Source organism: Asterias rubens, chromosome 21 (genome assembly GCF_902459465.1).
Source record: "Asterias rubens chromosome 21, eAstRub1.3, whole genome shotgun sequence".
Lineage (NCBI taxonomy): Eukaryota > Metazoa > Echinodermata > Asteroidea > Forcipulatida > Asteriidae > Asterias > Asterias rubens.
In genome coordinates, this window is record NC_047082.1 from 9,121,194 (window position 1) to 9,142,749 (window position 21,556).

General features: G+C 37.8%; 1 protein-coding gene across 1 annotated transcript; it reads left to right on the forward strand.

Annotated features, from left to right (window-relative positions):
- Positions 1-393: 393 nt before the first annotated feature.
- LOC117304811 lies at positions 394-11,471 on the forward strand. Its single transcript, XM_033789424.1, has 3 exons — positions 394-1,641; positions 10,000-10,255; positions 11,254-11,471. Exons 1-3 carry the CDS (start codon positions 544-546, stop codon positions 11,469-11,471), a joined length of 1,572 nt encoding a protein of 523 aa, XP_033645315.1. The 5' UTR covers positions 394-543.
- The last annotated feature ends 10,085 nt before the right edge of the window (positions 11,472-21,556 follow it).

Genomic DNA, 21,556 nt, shown 5'->3' on the forward strand with positions numbered 1-21,556 from the left:
CTGACATTTACTAGACACTGAATTTGAGATTCTTCAGCATCAAACCACGATGGATGTGTAACTTTGTCAACAGAAACACGCGGGAAACTGGACCGTGGAGAGTCAAGTGCACACTCGGTTGTAGGTAGGACCTATAGTGTCATCAGGGACTGCCCCTAAAAAACATATTTAACAAATGAGTTTTTGCAATGTGTGTAACCAACTGAGGTTTGCGGAAACACCATGTCCTACGAGCTGTATAGAGAACCACTGGTTAAACAACTCGACGTTTCGATTGGTATGCTCTGAGCGTCTTCATGAGAAAGATGTGTATGTGTGTAACCATCTATTTCCTTTTCACACATCTATAAGACTTCGAATGGTATATTATGCATCATAACACTGCTGGGATAGAGTCAGGTAACGCACAGAAGGATGGACGTACATTCATTTTGCATTTTTGAGATCTAAGAGACATTTTACCATTTTATGCCTTTGGATATTCAAATGGATTTCTAAGCTAAAGGAGAACAAGTTGTTCAACAGTCATCACAAGTTCTAACCATGCAGAACGAGACGGGTAACCCCGTCGGGATACTACCCACGGCCGGTAACTCCATTCTATACCAAACCACACGCCGTTACACAACGGTCTATATTCCCACCGAGTTCGAGCTTTCTCCAAAGCTAAGTAACGCTATTGTTCCGTGCATCATTGTTTCATTATTCATCGGTTTGATTGCCAACATATTGGCTGTTTTTATAACTTACTCGTGCGCTAAAGAAAACAACGAACACCGACCTACCATCCCGGCTATTTTAACCAGAGCTCTGCTTGCTACGGATTTAAGCGCAACTGTGTTTTTCCTCCTTCGTGGGATGTTCTTGCCTGTTTACAACAAAACATTGATTCAGTGCGACTTGGACTTGGCTAGTAACTTAATTTTTTCGTGGGTATCTGGTCTTATCAACATGCTGATGAGCTGCGATAGATGCCTGGCGCTGGGCACCCCGTTTTTCTACCACACTCACGCAACACGGAGAAAAACTTACATCGCGCTTGCGATCTCCGTTCTCATAGCGACGCTTATAAGTTGCCTTCCCGTTATGGGATTCGGGGCGTATAAAGTGTACATCCACGGTGAGTTTTACTGCTTGGCACCTGGGGATCTACGGGCCAAAGCTACGGTCTACGACTTTCACTTCAACGTGCTTTTCTTCATTCTCGGACTTGGAGTTATTGTTATCATCTACGCCTCAAATGCCGTTGTGTTGTTTCACTTGTTGAAGTTGAAGAAACGTCTTGTTGTTGTCATAGACTATGACCGGACAAAACCCGTCAACTCAAACTGCGAGGATGGGGATGTAGCTTTAAACATGTCCGTCGACGCCTTTAGAAGTGCCTCAAGAAATGACCCCGTCCAGTTCTCACCCCACCTTGCTCATGCTGAGGTGTCGAACATGCAGCATGAGTTAGCCAAAGTAGACAATGTGAGTACAATTGACTTAAACGATGGTAGAGATAATTCGCGGCCCGTTGTTCGACACCGTGTGAAATCTTCGACACATAGACCGACAAACTCGGGCAAGACTGAGATGAGATTCGGAGCGATGATTCTTGTTTTCTCGTTGGTGTTCAGCCTCTCATGGTTACCGTTTTATGTAAGTTTTGTTTTCAATCTCTTTGTTTATTAATATAGGTTTTCCCGGCCAATTTTCATAGAAGATTCACTCAAGTTCATTATCACGCATTCAAATTCACGCATTTCTGCAACATGTAACCATATTGTTCAAAACGTGTATTTTTTTCGCCGAAACTTTCTTTATTCCGAACTTCAATTACGGAATATTTCCGCATCTGTTTGGACACCTGGCATCACATGTTATGGAAAAAGGATGTCTCTATAACGAGATGGTCAGATCGCATACATGTTTTCTTCAAATCAATCTTATTTAAATCCATAAATCATACTACACAAACAAATAACTTTCGTACGAAGCGCATTTTCGGCTAGATCAAAACGCTACGACTCAATCCATTATCACATTTCCATTTTTATCGAATTACTCAAAAGATTCCATTCAGCAGCAAAACTCTAAGCAATTGTTCCCAAGGGTAGCATTTTTTGAAGATTTGTGTTTTGAAGGTTTAAGAAGAAGGGATGAAGATGTTTTGTAAATTCAGATTTATTTGAACTTTCGCCCACGTCCCACAAGGCCTTTTCTGAAGCCAACTCTGTCAAACCTCAATATTACGGCTCAATGCACCAAAATGACGGCCATATCTCTTCAGTCTCCTGACGATGACTAGAGCAGGCTAGTCGAAACGTTGAGACCAATTAAGAACTCGCTCTGCATGAGTGCCAGTAAATAACGATCCTATAAGCTAAAGTTAGTAGTAAACCCAGCCGGTTTTCACATTCCGCCAAGAGTTTAAAGGCAGGACAGTCCGAAAATCCGAAAAACTAATAGAATATAATTATAGCAAGATAGGTCTCTAAAAATAGCAAACTCTACCTGGCAAGTAGATACACACATGGTGTTACCGCAAACCATTACTAACATTTTTCATGAGCATTTTTTGTATTCATTTTGTTATGTGTTCCTGATCATTCATCATTTCGCTTAAAAATCCAAAGCATTAATCTCGTTGATATTTCTTTAAATCAATCACACGACCTCCAGGGATGGTTGTAAACACGCCATATACTGGTCCATTAAAGGTTTAACAGGATTAAAACTTCCGTAAGATCGGCGCCGAGTTGGCGGTCAGTACAAATATTTTCTTCTTCTTAGATTTAAATCCCTTTCTTCGTCTTTTTGTATCGGTGCTTGGATTGTTGACTATTGATGTAAGCTCCCGAGAGATTGGGATATTTGGTTCAAAATAGCTTTCTAAAAAAGAAAAAAAATATATATAAAAACCACGCACACGGCTTTTAGTTTAAAATAAAATCAACACTTTTACAACGGAAGAGAGCAGACTTGCCCATCCCAGATGTTGACAAACTCCTTCAAAATGTCCTCGTGTTTTCTTTCATTCAATTAAAGGAGATATTGTGAGAGGAAAAACAAATGAGAACACGAAACCCGGTCAACAATTGTTGATGTAACCCTTCAAGCAAGAAGTGGGTTTTTAGAAAGATTGGACCGATGAAAATCAAAGCAGGACTCAGGACTTGTTTTAAAGTCCACTGAAGCATTTCAAGGGCATAACGTCAAAGACCATGGGGCAAGGAATCGGGCCTGCAAGTTGGCCCATAAAGAAGGAGGGGGGGGGGGTCACTTTTAGGTCATGGTAAGCCCCCTTTTCTGTGTTACACCTCCTTCACAACGCACGCATTACACGACCTCCAAAATAATCGTATCTCTTTCAATTTACGTCAATCAAGAAAAAATGAAGGTGTTCCTTGGATCTATTTTAAGCAACAATTCTATCAAGACTGAAGTAGCCTTTTTACAAGGCTTAACTCCTTAAAAGCGAGATGAGTCTTGAATCACGTTAATATAATTAACAAAAGTGGACAATGTCAGGACTGTCCTTTTGTGAGCCGCGGTAAATGTTGGTCGAGGAGTGAGGACGAATACGCGGCAAATACGATCGGTTTGAAAACACCGCTCAAAGAAATTGCCCTTTTAAATACCCTGGTTGTATTTCCAAACATCTGATTTTGCTCAATTAGAATGTTACTATTTGCTGCTGTTTGTTTGTTTTTTTCTTTTTTCTGTGTGATCTGGTCCCAATGTCATATAGCTGCTAAGCAAACAATAATTGCTTAGCATGAAATTTCTTCCTTGATAAAAACAGGACTACCAAACAAATTTTCCATTTGTCGCTAGTATTCAGCTGCTGTTTTCTTTATCCGGAAAGTCATGTGGAAATTTGGATGGTAATCCTGTTTTTATCAAGGAAGAAGTTTCATGCTAAGCAAATGTTATTGCTTAGCAGCTCTATGATATTGGGCCAATGGCATACGGGGTAGATCCAGATACCGCTTGGAAGAATGGAAGACTTTGAAATGCTCTTAAGCAGCAGACCAGTCACCAAGGGCACAATTTCATGGCTCTGCTTACCGTAAGCAGAGAATCAGCGCTTACGGAAGCGGAGAATTCCACACTTGCGTCAAGCGTTTGTTAAGCATTTTTTGCTCACACAGCTATAGCTCAGAAGGATAATTGTACTCTCAGTTTTGGGAAAGGAGCTCTAATGCTATTGCTTCCATTCAAAAAGTAGCGAAGCACAAAACAATATAAATGTTTACAAGAATAAGTATACCAACCAAAACACCATGTCGCACGTGTACAAAATTGTGACTGATGTCCAGCTCTTTTTTTTGCTAAGCAGCTCTATGAAAGCTCTATCCAGCCCCGCTCGTCTGATTTTATTAAAAAAAGGTTTGTTTTGAAAAATAGACACCACTTGAAAAATTGAAGAAAAAAAAGAAAAAAAAAAAAAGAAAAAAAAAAAAGAAAAAAAAAGGATTGTCCCTCATGCAATATCCTCCCTTCTAATTTTAACAGCGGGAGCAGCACCATGTTTATTTGTTTTTAATGAATTCTAAGATTTCGGCTATCCTCCCCATCGTGTTTGTATATTACCAATGACCTTTACAGTTAGTTCCCTTTGTGTGTTGTTTTATATGGAGTGATAGTCTGCACAAAAAGTACGGCGGGAAACAATATGTTGAAAATAACAGAGGCCTTGCAATTATTATTGTCTTAATAAAAGTCAACGCAGAACGCGAATTGCTCATTTAATTGCGAAATATTAATAGTATAGGGCCTACAGTGGACGGAAAATACATAAAGTCAGTCGGTCTACGTGCGCTGTTGGGAGCCAGTGTTGGATAGTTCCACAATAAATCACCTTAGCCTTTGACGTATGCTTACTTGTGTTTTTCATTTCGAGTGTTTGGAGGGAGGGGGATGTCAGATGCAATTGATGCCTCCGCTCCGGACACTTTTGCACATGCAATCGTGTCCGGGGCTATGCAAAAACCGTCCGGTGGGCAATGAACATGACTGGACATTGTATGTGCGCGCGTAAGCGAGCGTGCATGCACTGAACTAGCCCTCTTATTGCATATATGCAATAATGTCCTCCGGATTGCATAGATGACATAATTGCATGCGACAGGGGAACATGGGGCCATTTTTTCACGGTGCTTTTGACAAATTCCAAAGCTGTCCTTGATTATAGGCAATATCCAAATTAATCGTAAAATCATCTTATGGAACAAAACAAAAAATGTGAATACAAGACATTTACTCGGTTTAAAAAGTAGGTCGAGTGCACCTCTATCACGTTACCCTTTGCGTCAACACTCTTACTGAAATAGCTCAAATATAGCTCAGAAAATGGTAACTCCGTCCCTCGAGACGAATCCACCGGACACAAACTAAAGGTCAGCCTCGAACATATAAATATTAAGTTCGAGGCTGACTTTTCTTGGCACCTGGGTAACAATCCGATTAAATCACGTAATCCAAGTAAGATTATGTTACAGAAATAAAGTGGAAAACCACATTGATAGAAATTACAGTTAATCTTGCGCGACGGGTGGGTCCTATTAAACTCAATGAGAGTACACAAGCTGTGAATGGCAGTTTTGCATGTAGAAGGTTTCCGGGGGATGAGGGAGGGGCCTTTTTTTTGTATAACCGTGCTGCGATCTTTCGTTTTTATGATTTACTAGAATCAAGTAAAGCTTGAAGGCACTCTGGCTGTTGGCTAAGCACAAACAACTTCGGTCTAAGCCCAGTTCATGAATAAGTGAATAATTCGACGCTGCGAATTATTCGTTGCGAAATATTTTGTGATGTCAAAATGCGTATCGCATTATTCGACATTCCGAATTATTCGTTGCTAATTTGTGATGTCAAAAATGCGTATCGCATTCGCAGGAAGTGTGAGCCGGTTTTTTTTTCCATGAGCATTAATTTGTGTTCCTTTCTGATTCTGTCCTTTTCAAAATCGAACCTTTATCGAGAAGTTCAGACGGTTTCCAAATTTACGGCTTTAATGGAGCAACAGCAAACTGGGACGGTTGTCCACGCAGTAACTTTTAGTTTCTGACCGTTTATTACAACCACAAGAACATTACGTGTAGACTTGCAAAAATATGGAATTATATGCAATACTATCAGGAAGGGTTTATGCTAATAATTATTTTGAGTACCAATAGTGTCCACTGCCTTTAAACGGCGCAGTCTCACAGACGTGGCTGGTAATGACGTAAACAATGTTCCGTACGGTGATAATATAATAGCATAGGTCTGATACTCCACGGAGGCAACGAAGGTGATTTGTCCACACCCCTCGTAAATGCCTATGTCCCCTTGCAATGCTCCAGTAGAAATAAACAATGTGCCCTTCCAAAACCGAAGCATACGGGCCTGATCGCTATATATTAATTGCAATGGCCTACATTTTGATATCTGAGTTAAGATTGAACACACTCACACTCACGGATATCAACAAACTTCAAACAGCTATTTTCATGTTCAAATACACAAAAAATCTTCTGCCCCACACTTTCTCCAATTACTTTCCTTCTGTCAGCAACACGCACCTTTATAACACACGCTCCTGTAACAATCTCTATATCCCTTTTGCACGTACTTCTTACACAATGAACACTCTTCGCTATCATGGGCCCCGCCTCTGGAATTCAATTGATAGGCGAATTCGCTCGCAGTCCTCTGTTGGTCGATTCAAAGCCTCCTTCAAAAAACAAATTGTCTCCCATTATGTAACATAGTTGTGATTCCGTCATTATTTTGGTTTAGTTCTATCGTCGTGGCCGTCTTGTGGTATTTGTATTGTTTGTTTGTTTGTTTGTTTGAGGTGTTAGTTTGAGGTGTTAGTTTGAGGTGTTTGTTTGTCTGGTTGGGTGTTTTGTTTTTTGCGTTTCGTTTATCCGTCTCGTTTTGATGTTATTGTTGTTACTATACGCTTTGTTTTATAATTTAAATGATCTTATTACCTTCCTTTTTTTTTTTTTTTTTTTTTTTTAAAGGCATCCCAGCTTACAAGCTTTGCTTTAATGGGCCATGCCTCCATACAGTTTTCAGTCTTGTAACATCCTATTGTTTGTATTTGTATATTGTGTTTGTATGGAAATAAATGTTGATTGATTGATTGATTGATTGAAGATTAATTGAACCCATCAAAGTTTTGGACTCTAAACTTGGTGTGTTTTTCTTACCCGAGACAAAGTGGTTTGCGTGATTGAACGAACCATCATTCAACCTACTATATAAAACGTTTCATCAACAACGGTAGGGACCTATCAGTTGATGAAACAAAAACAAGGGGCAGTGTATTTAATTAGTTGTCAAATGGTTGACGTCAGTGGGGTCTACAGCTTTTGCTGTTTTGAGGTCTTGTTTGTTTTTGTTTCTAAGGCCAACAATAAACAAATATTAGCTTTTAGTTCATCATCGCTGGACAATAATGTCATGTCATTCGATTAGCTTTCATCCCGGTGTACTGTTTTATTAAAGTCACCTGGAAATATAATTTTTTTCTTTCAAACATAAGAGTATACGAACAATAAAACAATGTTTTTAGTAATTGTATGTCACGATTTATATGTTTAAAATATATATAAAGTTGTTTGGGGGGCTGACTCCGCCTACCCCTTTTGTGACGTCAATCGAGGCAAACTTTGCCTGCAATGCGTATAGTAAACACACGTGCAAAGTACATGTACGTCCAAGTCGTGAGTTGGTACGTTTCAAAAAGTGTTTTTCTGCATTCAGCAGCAATACACCTGGTCGGCATTGCCGGAAAAAAACAAAACAAAATCTTTTTTTGAAACGTATAAACTCACGACTTGGTCCGTACATGTACTTTACAATTGTGTTTACTCTACGCATTACAGGCAAAGTCTACTTCTATTGACGTCACGAACAGCGCCCTCTCGGGACGGGGTCTACTCTTAAATTTGTAAATGACATAAAAACTGATTTTTTAAAACCTTAGTTAACTGTTTATTCACATTCCACTCATCAAAACACATATATTAGTGACAAAAGCTTTATTTTAAAAAAATACCACTTCCAGGTGACGTTAAAGAAATAAATGAGAATTTCTTTAAATGTTTTATGCACGAAGCTACAAATGAACGCTTCGGTAACCGGAGGAAACTCCGACGTGGTTACAGTGGTTAGACTGCAGGACTTGCAATAACAAGGTTGTGGGTTCGAATCCTACCAAGCTAAACGCTGATTTTACAAGTCTACACTAAATATTGTCATCATGTTACTTTAAGACACTGGACACCATTGGTAATTGTCAAAGACCAGTCTGCTCATTTGGTGTATCTCAACATATGATGCATAAAATAACAAACCTGTGAAAATTTGAACTCAATTGGTCGCCAAAGGTGCGAAATAATAATGCAAGAAGAACAACCTTGTCACACGAATTTGTGTGATTCCAGATGCTTGATTTCGAGAGCTGACCTCAAATTTAATTCTGAAGCCTCTAAATCAAATTCGTTGAAAATTACTTCTTTCTCGAAAACTAGTTTTGAGTAATTACCAATAGTATCCACTGCCTTTAATATAATATATTTTCTTCATTTGTGCAGTATTCATAAACATAGACGTTAAACCAATGCATGAGGATTGGCTGCTGACAGCTTGGTGTTTATTGTCCCCTGGTGGGAATTTGCCGATAGTTTGACAGGAAAATCGTCAAAACAACAACATGCCGTTGCGGGCATATTAAATATCGTCTTAAGAGATCGTTGAAAATGTTTTGTGGAATAATTGAGGAAGTACTTTTATTAAGTTACAAAAACATTATTAATAATGTAATACGGAGAGTATAAATCTGAACACCCTTTGTATTATAACATTATCCACAAATACAGCTGGCCATTTGGACCACAAATTACATGCTTCTGATTGTTTGCCCAGGAGCTTTTCTTTGACTGACAGCTCGATACTGACGTTGGGACGGCTCCAATTTTAAATTAAACCCCGGAAATAAGATTGCCTCGCCGCTGTTACACGTCGTAGACGGCTGCAGGGCTTGACTGAGACTACGATATTGAAAGAACATAGGTCACAATGAGCTTTGCATTAGTCTTCTGTCAAGCCGTTGACGTACATTTACGGCAATCAAATATGACTCCTTACGGTAAAATGGATTAACTCTTTGTTAATAAGCACAGAGGAAGAAAATTCGCCATGCGCGAGTTAATAAAATGTGTGTTGTTGTTGCCCCGTGGTTTTTCCGGTTTTGTTTTTTCAACTATATTTTTTACAAACTCCGAGGTAATGTGCAAGGATGATGGGATTAGCCAAACCAATAACATGGACAGAAATGAGACGTTGACAATTGTTTTATGTCATTTTGAAGAACTCAATGTGACCATAATGCACGCAACTACAGTACCATATCACAAGAAGACTGCTTTTAAAATATGCTAGTACGTTTAAGGTCAAATTATGACGTAAACTTTTCCCATACGACCAGTGCAGTATCTTGCCTGGTAGAAAGGCCAAAGATTGACATGGTCACACTTACTTTAAAAAATGATAACATGGTATTTAAAGGCAGTGGACACTGTTGGTAATTGTCAAAGACTAGGCTGCACAGTTTGTGTATCTCAACATATGCATAAAATAACAAACCTGTGAAAATTTGAGGTCAATCGGTCATCGAACTTGCGAGATAATAATGATAGAAAAATAACCCTTGTCACACAAAGTTGTGTGCGTTTAGATGGTTGATTTCGAGACCTCAAGTTCTAAATTTGAGGTCTCGAAATCAAACTCGTGGAAAATTACTTCTTTCTGGAAAACTATGGCACTTCAGAGGGAGCCATTTATCACAATGTTTTATACCATCAACCTCTCCCCCATCACTCGTCACCAAGTAAGGTTTTATGCCACTAATTATTTTGAGTAATTACCAATAGTGTCCACTGTCTTTAACTCCACTTTTAATTTGTACATTTTGTAATTCTGTTGTATGATAGCAAACTTTGGTCTTTCTTCAAATAGATCCAGCGATTGATGAAGGCATTTTCAAGCTCCACGTCAAATGTGGTTCTTGTCATCGTCATCTACCTCCTCATCTTCAATCACGTGATCGACCCCTTTGTCTACGTCCTCATGAAGCGACAGTATCGTCAGAAGCTGTTCAAACTCAGCCGTAGGTGGCGTTTCCTGCTATGCCGTTGCTGCGGTCGTGGTAACAAGGCTTGTGTGGGTGACGTCAGAAGCGTATCGAGTGCGGTTGATGGGAACGAACTAGGAAGTAAGTCGAATCAGGTAATCCATGGTCTACCCTCATTAACCATTCATTCAATTCATGTATTCATACCATTCATATTAATATTTATACCATTGGCCGTGACCTCAATAAGATTATGTAACAGCCATAATTTCAACTTCGCATGACTGTGTGGAAAATAAGAAGTAGGCCTAGGCCTAACTATAGGCCCTACCTATGGTAAAGTTGCGTGTTCTACCTCCATGGTACAACCATTTGTAAATCTATTTTGTGTGGAGTGTTGGCTGTGACAAGAGCCGGTGCGGTCTTGACAGTCGAACTGTATATTCTGCTCGGCTTGAGGAAACACTTGAAGACGAGAAGAGAATGCTGTTCGAAACGTCGATACAACAGCGGCTCTTTCCATTCAGAACCAACACTGATTCCTTAAGAAGAGATTTACACATGGTTGATGCAGTTCACTGGCTATGACATTCTGATCATTGTTTCCCATAGCGGGTTACCATTACCAATCACTCCATCATCCACTCATCTCATTTCATTGACTGTGACGTCATGACATGGGAACGCCCCCATGTTCCCTGTCCTGAGGTTGGTCACATTGTCATCGCTTATCAGCATTACCTCGGGACATGGCGAGTACTGACGAATGCACCGACCTCACGCGCACAAAGTAGCACAGTTTGTAAAACTCGTTGAGAATTTGAAATAATGTGTCAAAGTGTTACAGTCTGTGACGCTCTGCACACTCACTCACTCACTCACTCATTCACTTACTCACTCACTCACTTACTCACTCGGTCGCCCACAGGCGGGCTCTGCGACACTCCTTAACGGTGTGACAGTGTGACAGGCACAGTGATGCTCTGTCACTCTGTCTATAACAACAGCATAGTCTATGTCACTGTGCTGTAGTCAGCGACACTCTGTGACACTGTGTGACACTCCATTAACTCTTCGCCAAACTCTGACACAATGTGAAACCCTGTAACGACAAAGACATCTTCTTTTGATTTCTACAGCCACATTGACGTTCGCCACAGAGTCCGGTCAGTGGAACCATCAGAAGCCATCCAAAACCCCGCACATCCATGTCACAGCAGCTAGTCCCAGCCTTGCTAGTGAGTACAGTCACCAGGATGAACACCACGTCGATGCTAATAGAGCAGACGCAAATGCATCTTCAACATTTCGATATCCAAACCCGGGCAAATCCCCCACCACCCTGGGGACCTGTTGATTGTCATGAAGCCCCCCACCACGGACTCTACATGTGTTACATGTTTGTATACCGGGTAATAGCTATAGTGGGGGAAAGGAAGATTTGACAATGGAGGAAGAAAATTCCTCCATGATCCGTGTTCTGTAAGTTCTAATTATTTGGGTTGAGCAAAAGCATAACCGTAAAAAAAATGTTGTGTTATAATAATGTTAAGCACAATTTTGCCACCCAAGTCATGAGATACGTAGACAGAATTTTGCTGATTTTGTGAAGAGTATTCCCCTGCTCAGCTAGCCGTGAAATGACGTTTATATTGATGGTATCGCCCTAAAGATGCTTTAATTCTTAAAGATATTATTTACCACCAAGGTCGGTGGTCTGTTTAATGGGTTAACTTTATTTATCCAGCTGTCTGTTGTAAATATATATATAAATAATAATATTATTCTTGCATCTGAAGAAGGTCCGGTTTGGATCGAAAGCTAAGGCTGTCTACCCTACTCACTATAATAAATAATGATATGAATATTACATAAACAAACGAAACAACTAAAATCGAATTTTGAGACTTTGGTATAAAAGCAAAAACAAAACCTCTTCTATACAATCATTAAAAATCATGTCTCATGAAAATCATAAAACAGACGGCGCTGAATTGAACTAATAAAGTAAAAGACAATCAAAACAATTAACAATAATGTTTGACCTTATAATAAATTAGGGTGCTTTTATCAGGGAGTGTCTTGCATCAGAATTTCAGTTTCATCTTACTTTAGGTAATCATTAGTTGTATAAATGTACACAAGTTTAATATGTGTTTATGTACGTACATTATTTGCGTTAAAAGGGAAGGTACATGTTTGGTAATTACTCAAAACAAATATTAACTAGAGAGCTATTGATAGTATAAACCATTGTCAGAAACGGCTCCCTCTGAAGTAGCATAGATTTTGAGAAAGAGGTAATTTCTCACTAAAATAATAAAACACTTCTAGCATTAAGTCTTTAGTTCCTATCGGAAAGCACACAAATTCGTCCAACGAGGGTGTTTTATTCTCTCATCATTTTCTCGCAACCTCGATGACCAACTTAGCTCAAGTTTTCACAGGTTTGTTATTTTATGCTTATGTTGGGATACACCAAGTGAGAAGACTGGTCTTTGACAACTACCAAACGTATACCTTCCCTTTAACACTACTTTGGACACTGCTTTGACAATTAAAGCTGACGTTTGTGCACTATTCTTAAACAATCCCTGTTGTCAATTACTAAATAGAGGACCCATAGGTCTCTCTGTTGTTTGTTTTAACAGCACACCGCCCACTTTGTGTTTACAAACAGATCTACACAATCGATACGCGATTATCTGGAGTGGTGGAGGTTTTAATTAACTCTCTTGCTACCAAATGAAACGTCATAATGAGCTCGACGTAGCCCGTCCATTTGATTGCTTGTTGTAAATGTTATAGACTTATAGATAGATTATTTCATGGGTAAAGGGTCTGAAAATCGCTTAAGAAATTGTGAGACTTTGTTTTCCTGGGGCAGGGCAGGAACTATTGTGATGTGTGAATTTTCAATATTTTGCCAAAATTTGAAAGAAAATCCACAAGAGGTAAGTCAAGCATTATTGTCGAGTTCCGGCAAACTATTGAAAAAAATCATTAGGGGTGAGTCCAGCATTTTTAACATAATTCGGCAAAACATTGAAAATATCACGAGAGGCAAGTCCAGCATTTTTGACATAGTTCGGCAAATGTTGAAAAATCACAAGGGGTTAGTCCAGCTTTTCGGCCAAATAGTGAAAAAAATCACAAGGTGTAAGTTCAGCATTTTTATCACATTTTGTCAAAATACTGAAAAAAAATCACAGGGGGGTTAGTCCAGCATTTATATCAAATTGCGGCCAAATATTGAAAACTAACAAGTGGTCAGTCTAGCATTTTTATCACATTTCGGCCAAATTATGAAAACAGTCACAAGGGATTAGTCCAGCATTTTCATCAATTTGTTTGAAAAAAAATTACAAGGGGTTAGTCCAAAAGTGTAAAAGAAATTACATCATCAAAAGGAATGAACAGCAAGGCTTACCCTATGTAATTTTAGTCCAAATGATATGAACCATCAAAAGTAATGAGCAGCAAGGCTAACCTCTTGTAAATTTAGCTGAACTTACATGAACAATTTAAAGGAATGGGTAGCAAGGCTTACCCCGGGGTTGTTAGCTAAATGACATTATGCATCAAAACCAACATCCTTCAAGATTTACCCACGTAGCTACATGCATAACATATTGGATGGGAGCCACGAGACCCGGGTTCAATTCCCGCTGCTGTCTCTTTTTTCCTATTTTGCTTTGACGTAGTGAATGAATTATATAAGTAGTATAAAAATCATCTCCAAACACCAGCGGGCACTGTGGCGACACGGTGTACTGGATAGTTCAATTGCGTGCAATCCAGAGCTGGGACACCGGTTCGAATCCTACCTGTACCAAGAGGGACATGACTTTTACTGCTTGCACCAGTAATGGATTGGGGTCCGTCATGTCTATCCCCAAATTAGGTGTGGATGAAAATATTCCGTGTGGGAGAGTAAAGGAGGGACCGGGACTGGCAAGTCCCTTAAGGGTTCTAATGGGTGATCACCACGCTGGTTTCGATCAGACTTTGAGTCCCCTGAAAGCCTGGTCGTCACTCTGACTAACTCTTTGCACAAATTTACTTTATTTAACTTTAACATTTATAATAAATACGGAAGTATTTAGACGGGGTTTTAAATACAATCACAGGGGGTAAGTCGAGCATTTTAATCAAACAATTTGACCCCCAAAAGTTAATAATCACTAGAGGGGTATATCGATATTTTCATTTCTATTTTGGCAAAAGTTGGACATGATCACAAGGGGTTAAGTTTAGCAGTTTTAGTAAATGTGTGTGAAAATTTAAAATAATCACATCGGGATAAGTCCAGCATTTTTACCACATTTCGGCCTGTATTAAAAATTCACAAGGGGTAAGTCAATTTTATTAAACTTCGACCAAAATATTGAAATAAAATCAAAAGGGGTAAGTCCAGCATTTTTGTCAAATTTCGGCCAAATATTGACAAAATCACAAAAGGTAAGTCCAGCATTTTTACCACATTTCGGTCAATATTAAAAAATTCACTAGGGGTAAGTCGAGCATTTTTACCACATTTTGGCAAGCATTAAAAAAATCACAAGGGGTAATTCAATTTTTATTAAATGTCGGACAAAATATAGGAATCAAATCACAAGGGGTGATTTTTTCAATATTTTGCCGAAATTTGATAAAAATGCTGGACTTACCCCTTGTGATTTTTTCAATATTGGCTGAAATGTGATAAAAATGCTGGACTTACCCCTTGTGATTTTTTCAATATTTGACCGAATCTTGATAAAAATGCTGGACTTACCCCCTGTGATTTTTTCAATATTTGACCGAATCTTGATAAAAATGCTGGACTTACCCCTTGTGATTGTTCAATACTTTGCCGAAATGTGATACAAATGCTGGACTTACCCCTTGTGATTTTTTCAATATTTTGCCGAAATGTGATAAAAATGCTGGACTTACCCCTTGTGATTTTTTCAATATTTTGCCGAAATTTGATAAAAATGCTGGACTAACCCCTTGTGATTTTTCAATATTTTGCCGCAATGTGATAAAAGTGCTGGACTTACCCCTTGTGATTTTTTCAATATTGGCCGAAATGTGATAAAAATGCTGGACTTACCCCTTGTGATTTTTCAATATTTTGCCGAATTTTAATGAAAATGCTGGACTTACCCCTTGTGATTTTTCAATATTTGGCCGAAATTTGATAAAAATGCTGGACTAACCCCTTGTGATTTTCAATATTTTGCCGAAATGGGATAAAAATGCTGGACTAACCCCTCGTGATTTGTGCAATATTGGCCGAAGTTTGATAAAAATGCTGGACTTACCCCTTGTGATTTTTTCAATATTTTGCCAAAATTTGATAAAAATGCTGGACTTACCCCTTGTGATTTTTTCAATATTTTGCCAAAATTTGATAAAAATGCTTGTGATTTTTCAATATTTTGCCGAAATTTGATAAAAATGCTGGACTAACCCCTTGTGATTTTTTCAATATTGGCTGAAATGTGATAAAAATGCTGGACTAACCCCTGGTGATTTGTCAATATTTTGCCGAATTTTGATAAAAATGCTGGACTAACCCCTTGTGATTTGTGCAATATTGGCCGAAATGTGATACAAATGCTGGATTTACCTCTTGTGTTTTTTCAATATTTTGCCGAAATTTGATAAAAATGCTGGACTAACCCCTTGTGATTTTTCAATATTTTGCCGAAATGTGATAAAAATGCTGGACTTACCCCTTGTGATTTCTTCAATGTTTTGCCGAATTTTAATGAAAATGCTGGACCTATCCCTTGTGATTTTTTCAATATTTTGCGGAAATGTGATAAAAATGCTGGACTTACCCCTTGTGATTTTTTCAATATTTTTTGCAAAAATTTGATAAAAATGCTTGTGATTTTTCAATATTTTGCCGAAATTTGATAAAAATGCTGGACTAACCCCTTGTGATTTGTCAATATTTTGCCGAAATTTGATAAAAATGCTGGACTTACCCCTTGTGATTTTTCAATATTTTGCCGACATGTGATAAAAATCCTGGACTAACCCCTTGTGATTTTTTCAATATTTTGCCGAAATTTGATAAAAATGCTGGACTAACCCCTTGTGATTTTCAATATTTTGCCGAAATTTGATAAAAATGCTGGACATGCATAACATATTGCATAACATTTTAATGAAAATGCTGGACCTACCCCTTGTGATTTTTTCAATATTTTGCCGAAATTTGATAAAAATGCTGGACTTACCCCTTGTAATTTTTTCAATATTTTGCCAAAATTTGACAAAAATGCTGGACTTACCCCTTGTGATTTTTTCAATATTTTGCCGAAATGTGATAAAAATGCTGGACTTACCCCTTGTGATTGTTCAATACTTTGCCGAAATGTGATACAAATGCTGGACTTACCCCTTGTGATTTTTTCAATAATTTGCCGAAATTTGATAAAAATGCTGGACTAACCCCTTCTGATTTTTCAATATTTTGCCGAAATGTAATAAAAATGCTGGACTTACCCCCTTGTGTTTTTTTCAATATTTTGCCGAAATTTGACAAAAATTCTAGACTAACCCCTTGTGATTTTTTCAATATTGGCCGAAACGTGATAAAAATGCTTGACTTACCCCTTGTGATTTTTCAATGTTTTGCCGAATTTTAATGAAAATGCTGGACTTACCCCTTGTGATTTTTTCAATATTGGCCGAAACTTGATAAAAATGCTTGACTTACCCCTTGTGATTTTTCAATGTTTTGCCGAATTTTAATGAAAATGCTGGACTTACCCCTTGTGATTTTTTGAATATTTTGCGGAAATGTGATAAAAATGCTTGTGATTTTTCAATATTTTGCCGAAATTTGATAAAAATGCTGGAATAACCCCTTGTGATTTGTCAATATTTTGCCGAAATTTGATAAAAATGCTGGACTTACCCCTTGTGATTTTTCAATATTTTGCCGCAATGTGATAAAAGTGCTGGACTTACCCCTTGTGATTTCTTCAATGTTTTCCCGAATTTTGATGAAAATGCTGGACCTACCCCTTGTGATTTTTTCAATAATTTGCAAAAATTTGACAAAAATGCTGGACTTACCCCTCGTGATTTTTTCAATATTTTGCCGAAATGTGATAAAAATGCTGGACTTACCCCTTGTGATTTCTCAATATTTTGCCGAAACTTGATAAAGATGCTGGACTAACCCCTTGTGATTTTTCAATATATTGCCGAAATATGATAAAATTGCTGGACTAACCCCTTGTGATTTTTTCAATATTTTTGCCGAAATTTGATAAAAATGCTGTACTAACCCCTTGTGATTTTTCAATATTTTGCCGAAATGTGATAAAAATGCTGGACTTACCCTGTGTGATTTTGTCAATGTTTGGCCGAAATGTGATGAAAACGCTGGACTGCTTGTGATTTTTTTTTTATATTTGGCCGAATTTAAAAGAAAATGCTGGACTAACCCCTTGTGATTTTTTAAATATTTTGCCGAAATGTGAATAAAATGCTGGACTTACCCCTTGTGATTTTTTGCAGTATTTGGCCTGAACTTTTTAAAAATGCTGGACTTATCCCAATGTGATTCTTTTAAAATTTCACACAAAAATATAAATGAAAACATCGATATACCCCTCTTGTAATTATTATTGTTTGGGGTCAAAATTGTTTGATTAAAATCGACTTACCCCCTGTGATTGCATTAAAACCCGGTCTAAATACTTCGGTATTTATTATAGTTGTTAAAGTTAAATAAAGTTAAAGTAAATTTGTGCAAAGAGTTAGTCAGAGTGACGACCAGGCTTTCAGGGGACTCAAAGTCTGGCCGAAACCAGCGTGGTGATCACCCATTAGAACCCTTAAGGGACTTGCCAGTCCCGGTCCCTCCTTTACTCTCCCACACGGAATATTTTCATCCACACCTAATTTGGGGAAAGACATGACGGACCCCAATCCATTACTGGTGCAAGCAGTAAAAGTCATGTCCCTCTTGGTACAGGTAGGATTCGAACCGGTGTCCCAGCTCTGGATTGCACGCAATTGAACTATCCAGTACACCGTGTCGCCACAGTGCCCGCTGGTGTTTGGAGATGATTTTTATACTACTTATATAATTCACTCACTACGTCAAAGCAAAATAGGAAAACAGAGACAGCAGCGGGAATTGAACCCGGGACTAGTGGCTCCCAGCCAATGCGTTATTCATGTAGCTACATGGGTAAATCTTGAAGGATGTGGGTTTTGATGCATCATGTCATTTAGCTAACAACCCCGGGGTAAGCCTTGCTGCTCATTCCCTTTTATGATGTAATTTCCTTAAGACTTTTGGACTAACCCCTTGTAATTTTTTTCAACATTTGGCAAACAAATTGATGAAAATGCTGGACTTACCCTTGTGATTTTGTTTTTGATAATTTGGTCGAAATGTGATACAAATGCTGGACTTACCCCTTGTAATTTTTTTCAATATTTTGACCGAAATTTTATAAAAAAATTTGCACTGCTTTCCTATTAATTTTACAAACTTTTCTATTATGAAGCTGTCATCGTGGATTAAATAAAATAAAATGCATCAGTAGAGCTTACTGATGGAACAGAACCATTTTAAACCATTCATTAAATCTTGTCACATCTCAAGAGTCTGACGATAATAATGAGAAAAGGCCACCCTCTGGTTGTGCAAATAACACTACGACGCCAGTCAAAATAAATCATTTTTTAAAGGGGAAGTTCACGTTTGAAAATCACTCTTAAAATGAACGGCAATTGTATAACAACTTTTTGTTAAAAGCCTTCAGCAGCTTCCGAAAGTGTTAAACATTTTGAGAAACATTTAAGTTTGAAATAATGTGGTTATAAAAAAAAAATATCAGTTTTTTTTGTTTGGCCCTAAATTCAAACCTGTGAAGTGTTACCGCGGTAACCCGCTCAGATTGTGTATTCCTATACGGAGCATTCTTCTCTGTGCACAAATTCGCTCTGGATTTTCCGCAAATCTCAAAAACGCAACCACCTTTTGTAATGAAATGTTCACAGACTAGCTGGATTGTCAACCATGAACATTTTTATAGGGTTTCAACAATCAAACAGTTCCAAAAAAAAAAAAGCTATACCTTTCCTTTAATGCAATAATTGCTCAATCCCCAGATACATTGCAAATACACACAGTATCACTCCAATTTGTCTTTGTCAATAGCAAATGTCGCTTTTATTGATCCAGTATACACTTGTGATAAAAACCAGACGCCTCAATTATAATTACTTTTTTGGATCATTCTCCTACAACTGATTTAGCCCTTTCATACGAGAGCAATTTAGCAAGGGTCTCTTGTAAAATTGTAGCGTGGTTGTAAAATGTTACAAAATGTACCTCGTGTGAAAGGACAATTTTTCTACTGTCAAAATTCTCTTGCAAATTCTTGTCTAACATTGCTATATTTTACAACCATGCTGAAATTAAGCAAGTGACCCCAGTTAAATTGCTGTCGTGTGAATAGCACTGAATTTACCAAGGGCATTGGAAACAACAATCACATTTTGAAGAACTATAATTTGACTTTAATTTAGAAAATCACCTTCAACTTTTAAGAGTACTTGTGGTTGATCAACCTTTTTAAATAAATATTTTAACGTGAACTATTGCTACCTGATCAACTGTTGTTAGTTTTACCACAAAAATTTTTTTTTTTTACGCTGCGTGATGAAATTTGAATTCTAAGACCTGGGCCCAATTCCATGGCTCTGCTTACCGTAAGCACAGAATCAGGGCTTACTGAAGCGGTGAATTATGTGCTTGTAGCAAGCGAATTTCACGGGTTAGTGGTGATTTTTGACTTCTGTGTGTGCGTACTAAACGTTACTAGTCATTCTATGCTTACAAGGCTAGCGCACAAATTCGGCGATTGCACATAAGCAGGGAATAGTGATCGTAAGCGCAGAATTGGACGGTAAGCAGAGCATGAAATTGGGAAATGCCTGGGACCGAACAGCACCTCAGTGGAAAGTTTGAGCAGTAAAGAAGCCCTTTTGTTGAAGAAATCATTTAGTTTGGTAAATACTAAGAATTAACCAATTTCATAAATTAATTCCAACTTTTGTTTTTTATGTCCTTTTAGGTTGCCACTTCTATAAAACAACACAACATCTTATTTTTGATACCTTCCAGTTCCAGGGTAAATTCTCTGTTACAAACATTTTACCAACTAAAATCAATAAATCATTATATTTCTGTGTGATACTAATAATATAGGAACCTTGTTCCAAATAACCATGAATATTCACTTTAAGGGGATGTGTCGTCATGATAAAAATAGGCATGTTGCTGTGCACAGAACAATGAACTCTTACTCAGTTAATGCAGTTACAAGGTGAGACCTATTCATGCCATGTACAGTGACGGGCCTACTTGATCGACACAGCCCCTTTAAAGGCAGTGGACACTATTGGTAATTACTCAAAATGATTTTTATCTTAAAAACTTACTTGGTAATGACCATTGGAGAGTGTTGATAGTATAAAACATTGTGAGACCTCATCGAAATCAACCATCTAAAAGCACACAACTTCGTGTGACAAGGGTGTTTTTCTTCTATTACTATTTTGAAATTTCGACGACCAATTGAGCTCAAATTTCACAGGTTTACTATTTTATTCATGTTGAGACACACAAAGTGAGAAGACTGGTTTTTGACAATTACCAATAGTGTCCAGAGTCTTTAAATCCAAATAATTTAAATTAAAAATTTCTACAAAGTTTTCAGCTTTACATGACTTGCCATAATGGTCTTTAAAAGCTCTTAAATATACAAACTCACTAAATTTATAATGCAAGTCAAGTTTCATACATTATCAACGTGCTTTTTCTTTATTAAGCTGTCCCTTCCAGCGTGAGCCACAAATTAACATAAATAATTTCATTAAAACAACTTATACAAAACCTTCCTTTGAGGGCTGGCAATTTTATGCAGCCAACCTAATTGAATTTTTGTTGACAAACTATCAAAATTATTTTTTGCTCAACGACAAAATTCTCTACCCCAGGAGGGGATGCTTTGCAATAAACAGGAACAAAAATATATGTCAATAGACTGAAAATAAAATTTGGTACAATAAAACAAGGCAGCGTATTCTTCTGGTGTATCCAACTAGTTAATGATCATAAAAGCTTACATGGTAAGAAGGACTGAGGAACTCTTGATAGTAAAGAAGCCACTTCCTTTTGAAGGATTTGGATACCTTTTCAAAATGTCCATAGATTTACATTAAACTTACAGGGTTTGAAGATAATGATAGTGGAAAGCTTCCCTTCAAATATGACTTACTGAGGTGTTGTAGTTTTTGAGAAATGAGTAAAACAATGACATGAATATACCCTTGTAAATGATTAAAATAATGTTCGTCTCATGAGACGAACATTATTTTCATGACATTGTTTTACCCATTTCCCAAAAAACT